We start from the raw sequence: 10,053 nt of genomic DNA, 5'->3' as shown, positions 1-10,053 counted from the left end.
GGGAACTGCTATCCCTGGAGGTGGGGGGGGCTGCCCCTGTGGAGGGCTGGGGGTTTCCAGGGGGGCATTGTCCGCTGTGGGTGGTGGCTGGGGCTGGGGAGGTTGTGGGGTGGGGGTTGGGTGGCAAAGGGGGCTGCCACGGGGGGGGGGGCTGCGCCTGAGGGGGGCTGGGGGTTTCTGGGGGGGGCGCTGTCCCCTGTGGGTGGTGGCTGGGGCTGGGGAGGTTGTGGGGTGGGGGTTGGGTGGCAAAGGGGGCTGCCACAGGGGGGCTGCGCCTGAGGGGGGCTGGGGGTTTCCGGGGCGGCGCTGTCCCCTGTGGGTGGTGGCTGGAGCTGGGGAGGTTGTGGGGTGGGGGTTGGGGGGCAGAGGGGGCTGCCACGGGGGGGGCTGAGCCTGAGAGGGGCTGGGGGTTTCCGGGGGGGTGCTGTCCCCTGTGGGGTGGGGGTTGGGAGGCAAAGGGGGCTGCCACGGGGGGGGGCTGCGCCTGAGGGGGGCTGGGGGTTTCCGGGGGGGGCGCTGTCCCCTGTGGGTGGTGGCTGGGGCTGGGGAGGTTGTGGGGTGCGGGTTGGGGGGCAAAGGGGGCTGCCACGGGGGGGGCTGCGCCTGAGGGGGCTGGGGCTTTCCGGGGGGCGCTGTCCCCTGTGGGTGGTGGCTGGGGCTGGGGAGGTTGTGGGGTGGGGGTTGGGGGGCAAAGGGGGCTGCCACGGGGGGGGCTGCGCCTGAGGGGGGCTGGGGCTTTCCGGGGGGGCGCTGTCCCCTGTGGGGTGGTGGCTGGGGCTGGGGAGGTTGTGGGGTGGGGGTTGGGGGGCAAAGGGGGCTGCCACGGGGGGGGCTGCGCCTGAGGGGGGCTGGGGGTTTCCGGGGCGGCGCTGTCCCCTGTGGGTGGTGGCTGGGGCTGGGGAGGTTGTGGGGCGGGGGTTGGGGGGCAAAGGGGGCTGCCACGGGGGGGGGCTGCGCCTGAGGGGGGCTGGGGGTTTCCGGGGCGGCGCTGTCCCCTGTGGGTGGTGGCTGGGGCTGGGGAGGTTGTGGGGCGGGGTTGGGGGGCAGAGGGGCTGCCCCAAGGGGGGCGGGGGGGCGAGGCAGGGGAGGGGGTTGGCCAGACTTTGGTTGCCCCAGTGCATGGTGGGCGGGAGCGTCACTTGGCGGCGCCTCCCCCCTCGCGGCGCGAGAGTGGGCGGGGCGAACGAGCGGGGGAGGCGGGGCCATGCCGGCCTCTCGCCTCTGATTGGCTGAGGAGGTGTTGGCGGGAGGCGGTTGGCGGCTCGCGCCGGGCCGGGGGCGATTTTGGCGCCAGGCGGAGCGGCGGTTGGGCTGGCTCGGGGCGCGCGCGCGGGAAGGGGCTGCCGGGGAGCCCGCCACATCCGGGTACCTGGAGGGGAGCGAGCGCGGCGCCCCCGCCCCGCGGGGACCGGGGAGGAGGTGAGGCCCCCGCCGGCCCCGCCCCCTGCGACACCCCGCCCACGGGCCCCCTCGCTGAGGCCAAGGGGGGGGGGGCTGAGCGGGGGCGCCCCCCCTCGCCAGACCCCCCCGCCGGACCCCTCCCCCCCTCTAGCGGCCCCCCGCCCCAGCCTCCATCGGACTCCTCCCCCCACACCAGGGCCCCCTCCCCCACACACCCCCTCCCTCTATGCCAGCACACCCCCTCACCGGACCCCCCCCCACCAGACCCTGCCAATGCCCCCCCTCCACCTGGCGCCCCCATGGCCCCCTCTCCCCCTGCCAAGGGACCCCCGCTCGACCCCTCCGCCACCCCACGGGGTCACAGCCTGAGCTCTCCCGTTCAGGCCAAGGCGGGAGCGGAGCAGGGGTGACCCCATCCCACGCTCGTGCCGAGGGGCCCGGAGATTCCCCCCCTCCCCCGCTCATGCCAATAGGTGCTGACCGGGGAACCCCCCCCATCACCAGCCCCTGGGGGCTCTCCCTAGCTGTGCCCAGCCACGCTGCTGACCCCTGGGGGGGCTGTTTTTCTCTCTCCCTGCAGCGCCTCCCTCTGGCAGAGCCGGCCATGCCGCTGCCCCTGGACTGCGCGGGGGCCGAGTCCCAGCTGAGCCGCACGCCCCTGCCGGCGCCTGTGCCGGCCTTCTTCCAGGAGGCCGAGCGCAGCTTCTCGGTGAAGAGGCCAGGCCGGCCGCTCAGCTACACCCTCCCGCCCCGACCGCGCCACAAGGGCACCTTGACTGTCAGCCGGGTCTTCGCCGGCCGCCAACCGCAGCCCTGGAGCCAGCCCCGGCCGCGCAGCGTCTCCTTCCGCAGCTCCCAGGTCCGGGCGCTGGCCCCCCGCAGCCGCCTCTACAACCCTGCCCGCAGAGAGCCCTTCTTCAGCCAGTGCTTCCAGCTACTGGGCCACCTGGGGCGCGGCTCCTTCGGGGAGGTGTATAAGGTAAGGGGGGATGGACACCTGGGGTGGGAGATCCTAGCTGGAAGGGGTGTGGGGGTTGGGGGATCCCAGCTTTGGGGATGAGTATGATTGTCCACCTGAGCCTGTCCCCACTGGGGGCTGATCCGTCCCCTCCAGGTGTGCAGCAAGGAGAGCGAGCATGGAGCTATTCTGTGGGGAAAGGAGGGAATCTGTCGGGGGGGGGGGTCCTGGCCCTACCCTCTACATCTGATCTGTCCCCCACAGGTGCGCAGCAAGGAGGACGGGCGGCTGTACGCAGTGAAGCGCTCGGTGGAGCCGTTCCGGGGCGCCGGCGACCGGCAGCGCAAGCTGGCCGAGGTGCGGAAGCATGAGCGGGTGGGGCGCCACCCCAACTGTGTGAGCTTCGTGCGGGCCTGGGAGGAGCGGGGTCAGCTGTACATCCAGACGGAGCTGTGCCCGGCCAGCCTGCTGCAGCATTGCGAGGGGCGCGGGACGCTGCCCGAGGGCCAGGTGCGGGCCTGCCTCTGGGACCTGCTGCAGGCACTGCGCCACCTGCACGCCTGCGGGCTGCTGCACATGGACGTCAAGCCGGCCAACGTCTTCCTCACCGAGCGCCATGTCTGCAAGCTGGGCGACTTTGGCCTGGTGCTGGAATTGGACCGTGGAGACCTGAGTGACGCCCAGGAGGGCGACCCGCGCTACATGGCGCCCGAGCTGCTGCGGGGGGAGTACAGTGAGGCGGCTGATGTCTTCAGGTGGGCCCACTAGATCCTGGGATAGAACCCAGGAGTCCTGACTCCCAGCCCAACCCCTCTATCCACTAGACCCATCTCCTGGCCTTCATGCTGCGCCCCCCCATCCCCCGCTTCCTTGACCACCACCCCCTCGCTGCCCCATGTGCTCCAAGTCCAGGCACCCTGGCGTGTGGCAGGGAGCAGAGGATTCTGGGAGGCTGGCTCCTGGCTGACCCAGCGTGCGCATCTCTCTTCCAGCCTTGGCATGACTATCCTGGAAATCGCCTGCAATATGGAGCTACCCAATGGAGGGGAGGGCTGGCAGCAGCTCCGGCAGGGCTACTTGCCCCCCGAATTCACTGCTGGTAAGTGGAGGTCACCTCTCCTGGCACAGGTGGAGCTGCTGGGTCTGCTGATGGCTACCCAGTGTGTCATGGACCCTGCTTCACACAGAAAAACCTGCTGGATTGGCATTCAGTCTGGTGGTCAGAGCTGGGAGGGGGGCCCGGAGCCAGGACTCCTGGGTTCCAGCCCAACAGAGTAGTATCTGTCTAGTGCAGTGATACTCAGACTGAGGCTTGCAAGCAACAAGTGGCTCTTTGCAATGCATGACATTAAAACACTGATTTAATTATTAACCAGTCGGGATGCTTTTACAATGCTATTAACCGATTGGAGTTGATAAAATAATAATACTTGATCAGTCATTTTGCTAACTAATTAGTAAACCACACACCTCATTTGGAACTGGAAGTACAAATCAGGCAGCAGCAGAGACGGGGGGGGGAAAAGTAAATGTAAACTACTTAAAAAGGGAAAGTAGCATTTTTCTTCTGCATCATGAAGTTTCAAGCTGCATTAAGTCAATGTTCAGTTGTAAACTTTTGAAAGAACAACCATAATGTTTTGTTCAGAGTTATGAACAACCTCCATTCCCAAGATGTTTGTAACTGAGGTTCTACTTTGTGTGTGTGTAAAAACTAAATATTTCCCGTCACACTGTTTAAATATGAATCTATAGTAAATGAAACAATGAATTCACACGACTGTGGCTCTTTTGGGTAACGCTGATTGCTAATTTGGCTCCTGAACCACTGAGGTCTGAGTATCACTGGTCTAGTGCAATGGCTCTCAACGTTTCAAGACTACTGTACCCCTTTCAGGAGTCTGATTTGTCTTGCCTACCCCCAAGATTCACCTCACTTAAAAATTACTTACAAAATCAGACATAAAAATAACAGTTTCACAGCACACTATTCCTGAAATTGCTGACTTTCTCATTTATACCATATATTTATAAAATAAATCAACTGGAATTAAGGCTATCAAGCAATTAAAAAATTTAATCACGATTAATCGCACTGTTAACAAATGATAGAATATCATTTATTTAAATATTTCTACATTTTCAGATATATTGATTTCAGTTGCCACACCCTGCTACAGAGTGTACAGTGCTCACTATTACTATTTTTTTACAGATATTTGCACAGTAAAAAAACAAAAGAAATAGTATTTTTCAATTCACCTAATACAAATAATGTAGTGCAATCTCTTTATCATGAAAGTTGACCTTACTTTTTGTACGTAATTCTACATTTGTAACTGCACTCAAAAACAAAACAATGTAAAACTTTAAGCCTACAAGTCCACTCAGTCCTACTTGTTTACAATATCACCTGAAAGTGACAGCAGGTGTTCACATGGCATTGATGTAGCCGGTGTTGCAAGACACTTACGCGCCAGATGCGCTAAAGATTCATATGTCCCTTCATGCTTCAACCACCATTCTAGAGGACAAGGGTTCATGCTGATGATGGTTCTGCTCGATAACAATCCAAAGCAGTGCAGACCAACGCATGTTTATTTTCATCATCTGAGTCAGATGACACCAGCAGAAGGTTGATTTTCTTTTGGGGGGTTCAGTTCTTAGTTTCCACATCAGAGTGTTGCTCTTCTAAGACTTCTGAAAGCATGCTCCGCACCTTGTCCCTGTCAGATTTTGGAAGGCACTTCAGATTCTTAAACCTTGGGTCGAGTGCTGTAACTATCTTTAGAAATCTCACATTGGTACCTTCTTTGCGTTTTTTGTCAAATCTGAAGTGGAAGTGTTCTTAAAACGAACAACGTGTGCTGGGTCATCATCCAAGACTGCTTTAACATGAAATCTATGGCAGAATGCGGGTAAAATAGAGCAGGAGACCAACAAATCTCAGTCACAAATCTAATTAATGCTTTTTTTTTTTTTTTTTTTTTTTTTTTTTTTTAAACAAGCGTCCTCAGAATGGACGCCTGTCCTCTGGAATGGTGGTTGAAGCACGAAGGGACATACAAATCTTTAGTGCATTTGGTACGTAAATATCTTGCGATACCGGCTACAAAAGTGTCATGCAAACGCCTGTTCTCACTTTCAGGTGATATTGTAAATAAGAAGTGGGCAGCATTATCTCCCGTAAATGTAAACAAACTTGTTTGTCTGAACAAGAAGTAGGACTGAGTGGACTTGTAGGCTTAAAGTTTTACATTGTTTTGTTTTGGAGTGCAGTTATGTAACAAAAAAAAAATCTACATTTGTAAGTTGCACTTTCACGATAAAGGGATTGCTCTATGGTACTTGTATGAGGTGCACTGAAAATACTATTTATCATTTTTACAGTGCAAATATTTGTAATAAAAATAATATAAAGTGAGCCCTGTACACTTTGTATTCCGTGTTTTGTAATTGAAATCAATATATTTGAAAATGGAGAAAAATGTTAAAATAGTTAAACAATAGAATACCAATTGAAATGTATTAACAGTGTGATTAATCGCGATTCATTTTTTTGAGTTAATCGTGTGAGTTAACTGCGATTAATCAACAGCCGTAACTGGAATATAAATATTGTCCTTGCATTTTAGTGTACAGTATATAAAGCAGAAGAAACACATCATTGTATGACATTTTAGTTTGGACCGACTTTGCTAGTGCTTTTTATGTAGCCTGTTGTTAAACCAGGTAAATATCTGTATGAGTTGATGTACCCCCGGAAGACCTCTGTGTACACCTGGTTGAGAACCACTGGCGTAGTGGTTAACCAAGGCAGGCCTGGAAGTGAAGTGCACTAGGGGGCACTGTGCAGCAGGGCGATGGGTGGGGCTCAGTCAGGGGTGCTGCTGACATCTCTCCCTGGCCCAGGTCTCTCCTCAGAGCTGCGGGCTTTGCTGGCTGCCATGCTGGAGCCTGATCCCCGGCTCCGGCCCTCGGTGGAGACGCTGCTCAACTCCAGCATCATGCACAAGACGGAGAAGTGGCGCAAGCTGACACTGCTGGTGCAGGACGGACTCCTGAGAGCTGCCTCTTTGTGCCAGGTGAGTCCTGGCGGGTGGGGGAGCACTTCAATCCTGATCTGCAGCCCCCTGCTAGCCCGGCTCTGGGCTCCCCCGCATAGCTCTGCTGGAGTCCCTCAATCCCAACCTACGACCCCCTGCTAGCCCAGCCCTGGGCTCCCCCCCACAACTCTGCAAGAGCCCCTCACTCCCGACCTGCAGCCCTGGGCTCCCCGCACAGCTCTGCTGGTGCAATTCAGTCCTGTTGGTTGAAGTTTCTCTTCTCTCTCCCCTACTCAGGGTGTTGGGAGTTTTGTGCGTTGGCTGTGGGCTGCCCTGTGCCTGCCAGCACGCTGGCTCTCCAGCTGGCGTTGCAGTGTGCCCGTCACCCCGCCCTGCTCCCCGCTACTTGCCACCCTGCTGGATAGCAGCTTCTCCTGGGACGAAGAGGAAGAGGAGGAGGAGGATGGGAGCCTCGGGGAGGATGTGTTCGAGGTATCTGGGGTCTGCGGGCGGCATAACCGCACCTGCCCTGGGGAGCTGCTATTGCAGGACAAGTGAGTGAGGGGGACAACACACCCACATCTACCCATGGGCCCCCATCCCCTCCAGTAAGGGGCAGCACTGCCCAGGTGTGCTCTCTCACACAGGACAGGAAGGGACTTCTGTGGTGCAGGGAGGATATGGGGGTGAATCTAGGAATACGGAGTAGGCAGTGGAGACTGGGAATGTATGAAGGTGGGGGAACAAAATGTGAGATGTGGAGGAGTTAGGGGGGATAGTATCTGGGGCAGGTAGGAATGCAGGAGGATACTGGGGTGGGGCACTTGGAGGCTAGGAATATGGGGTAAGTGGACATAAGGGGATGCATGGGGACAGGGGTATGTGGTTCTCTTCCCTTTGGGGTGTAATAGGGACGATGGGGCGTGGGAGAGTACCCAACTTACCTGAGCAAGGAGGTGCATGGAGGTCCCTCGATGGGGTACTCCTGGGGTGGGATATCTGGGGTGGCCCCTTGGCAGAGTGGGGGGCCATGGTGGTTGGGAAATGGACTCCCCAAGCTTCGTCTGATGGATGTATGGGAATGCTGGGTCCCAGGGCCAGCCCCTCCTGCACCCACAGGGGCTTCCCCTCACATCTTTGCTTCCCTCACAGGCCCCTGAGTTCCCCACCGCTGAACCTACATCCCTCCATGGGCAGCACATCCACCCCGCGCCACCCTTCTCCACCAGGGACTGGCAGCAGGAGGACGAGGTGAGACGTTGGGTGTCAGGCAGGGCTGCAGCAAATCCTGTGGGCCTTTTCCCTTGCTCCTGCACACTTGAGAACCCAGGAGTCCTGGCTTCCACCCCCCGCTCAAACCCACTAGATCCCATTCCCCTCCCAGAACCTCGGAGAGAACCCAGGAGTCCTAGCTTCCAGCCCCCACTACTCTAACTCACTTGATCTTACTCTCCTCCCAGAGCTAACTGGGGCATCTCGGCTGGGGGACAGACTGTCGGGGACAATCCTGCCCTGGGTGGGGATGGCTAGATGGGCCCCCATGGGGTGTCTCCATCTCCCACTGCCCTGATCCCACCCTGGTTCCCCCCTCCTAGGTCCTCAGCCCTCCAGGGCAGCCCCAACATGAGCCGCATCAGCCCGGATTCCCCCCCCAGCAGCCCCGGCTCCCCCAACGGGGGCAGCCTCCGCCGCACCCTGGCCTTCGAGGAGGAGGAGGACGAGCCAAGGGAGGAGAGCGCCCCCCAGGGTGCAGGACAGCATTGCTCCTTCGAACCCAGAAACCTCCTGAGCATGTTTGAGGATGCCACGGCAGAGCAGAAGTGACAGGCCTCCAAAGATCAGCTGCTCGCAGCTTGATCATTCCTGGGGTGGGGAGGGTGAGTGTACCTCACTGGGGTTATGACCCCCCATGCTCCCAGCTGAGGCTACTTGGGCCTCTGTTCTCCACACTGCTGGGGGGTGGGGGAGAGCTCTCCTCCCCTGAGGCTGCTTCTGGTCCTGTTGCTGGCAGTGGCGGGGGGGGGGGGGGGGCTGCTGGGAGGAGCAGTTGGGGGTTGAATCTCAATGTACTTTTTTTTTTTTAAGCTTTTTAACCTCTTCATGAAATGGTGGGAGGGACACAGGTGCTGCCATCCCCTCCCACCAGGGGTCGCTGTGGCTCTGCCCCAGGGCAAAGGCTCAGGGCTGTTCAGCCCCAGGCCAGGACCCAATGGGGTTTGTGGATTTTTTTTTTTTGGTTTGTTTTTTTTCTGTTTTTAAGGGAAGGCAACAGCTATGAAAAGTGTTAATAAAAAGTGCTTTGAAATGATCACGAGGCTGAGGCACAGCTGGGGGTGGGAAATAGATTATCAGGGTCAATCCTGTCTCTGGGGTGTGGGCAGCACTGCCCCTGGCTGGAGGGAATGGGGATTCCCTGGGTGCGTGGGGTGATCTGTGCCACTCTACCACCACCTTGACCACTAGCGCCACTAACTCCCCCCTGACCTCAGCAGGGCTGACGAGCTGGGATCTTCTTGGCACCCTACAAACCTTGATTATGTAACAAGGGCTGCTCACCACACAGCAGCCCACAAGCCACACCATGTGGTAATGCAGCAGTTGGGGTGTCATACCACACAAGAATTGGGAGTGGCAGTCATACACCTTTCTCTGCTCTTATTGGGTTTCTCTCATGCAGAGGTCTTGTGTTCTTTGTGAGCTGACTCCCCTACTGCCCCTTCCCCCAGAGTAAACTGAGGCACAGCAAAGGGAATTAATTGCAGTCTGATCACACAGTAAGTTTAGGACAGAACCCAGGAGTCTTGGCTTCCTGCTCCCCTGCTCTAACCCCCTGGACCCCATTCCCCTTCCAGAGCTGGGGCTAGAACCCAAAGGGCCCAAAATGAAATTATTGGGGTAGGGACCTGCTCTTGGTTTTGTTTGTATAGTGCCTGGCACTGTGGGGCGTGATCAATGACTAAGGCTCCACAGGACTAGTGCCACACAGATTATAATAGGCCGCTCTCTGTCTGCAAAGCTGCCCAATTTTAACCAGTCTGACTTTAAAACGAGATCTTGTTAAATCAGTGTAGATGCTCTTAATCTAAATTAAATTTGGGGCCAGGAATCTGTTTAGAGCAACAAAGAGCTAGAAACTAGGCTTCAATTTGAATTAAGATGGTCTGCACTGGTGTGTCTGTCTAGCTAAGACACTTATCTGGCCCCCATCACCCTAGCATCAGACCACCTCACAATCTCTGTGCTTATCCTCCCAGCGAGGAGTGAAAATGCTATTATCTAATTTTACAGTTGGGGAAATGGAGGCACAGACTAAATATATGAGCTGAGGGAGTTTGTGGAAGAGTAGGGACTTGGGCCCAGGCCTCTCACGTCCTAGGGTAACACTCTAGCCACTGGGCCATCCTCTCAATTTGTTTCCGTAACTGGAGTGACTCTGAACGCAGACAAATCCTCATGTTTGGAGGAGTGGGTGGTCGACAGAGGAAAGAATGTATTCTTTTAGAGACGTTGAGGATGGGGGAGGTAGTGGAAGGCTTGAGGAGCACAGAACAATCCAGTTCTTAATTCTAGTGGGGTGACAGCTATTGAGTAGGGAGGGGTGGGACATCATTGGAGAAAATCCACGGCCAACAGGGGTGGAAGAACATT

General features: G+C 57.2%; 1 protein-coding gene across 2 annotated transcripts; it reads left to right on the top strand.

Annotated features, from left to right (window-relative positions):
* The first annotated feature begins 1,299 nt into the window (after positions 1 to 1,299).
* PKMYT1 (protein kinase, membrane associated tyrosine/threonine 1) lies at positions 1,300 to 8,369 on the top strand. Of its 2 annotated transcripts, none has more exons than XM_074954233.1 (8): positions 1,300 to 1,419; positions 1,982 to 2,380; positions 2,624 to 3,114; positions 3,352 to 3,458; positions 6,272 to 6,444; positions 6,703 to 6,897; positions 7,558 to 7,656; positions 8,001 to 8,369. In XM_074954233.1, the coding sequence occupies exons 2-8, from the start codon at positions 2,006 to 2,008 to the stop codon at positions 8,202 to 8,204; spliced, it is 1,644 nt and encodes a 547-aa protein (XP_074810334.1). In that variant the 5' UTR covers positions 1,300 to 1,419; positions 1,982 to 2,005; the 3' UTR covers positions 8,205 to 8,369. The 2 variants fall into 2 exon arrangements, with proteins under 2 accessions (XP_074810334.1, XP_074810333.1); XM_074954232.1 differs by having other exon boundaries at positions 6,703 to 6,959; positions 8,001 to 8,366.
* Positions 8,370 to 10,053: the final 1,684 nt, after the last annotated feature.

Source organism: Natator depressus, chromosome 6, assembly GCF_965152275.1.
Source record: "Natator depressus isolate rNatDep1 chromosome 6, rNatDep2.hap1, whole genome shotgun sequence".
Taxonomy (NCBI): domain Eukaryota; kingdom Metazoa; phylum Chordata; order Testudines; family Cheloniidae; genus Natator; species Natator depressus.
The sequence above is the reverse complement of the archived record's forward strand: the minus strand, read 5'-3'. Positions and strand labels throughout refer to the sequence as shown.

Coding starts and splice junctions, on each gene's coding strand:
- PKMYT1 (XM_074954232.1), top strand. CDS start 2,006: ATGCCGCTGCCCCTGGACTGCGCGGGGGCCGAGTCCCAGCTGAGCCGC. Junction 6,445..6,702: donor GAGCTGCCTCTTTGTGCCAG/GTGAGTCCTGGC, acceptor TCCCCTACTCAG/GGTGTTGGGAGTTTTGTGCG. Junction 6,960..7,557: donor GAGCTGCTATTGCAGGACAA/GTGAGTGAGGGG, acceptor CTTCCCTCACAG/GCCCCTGAGTTCCCCACCGC.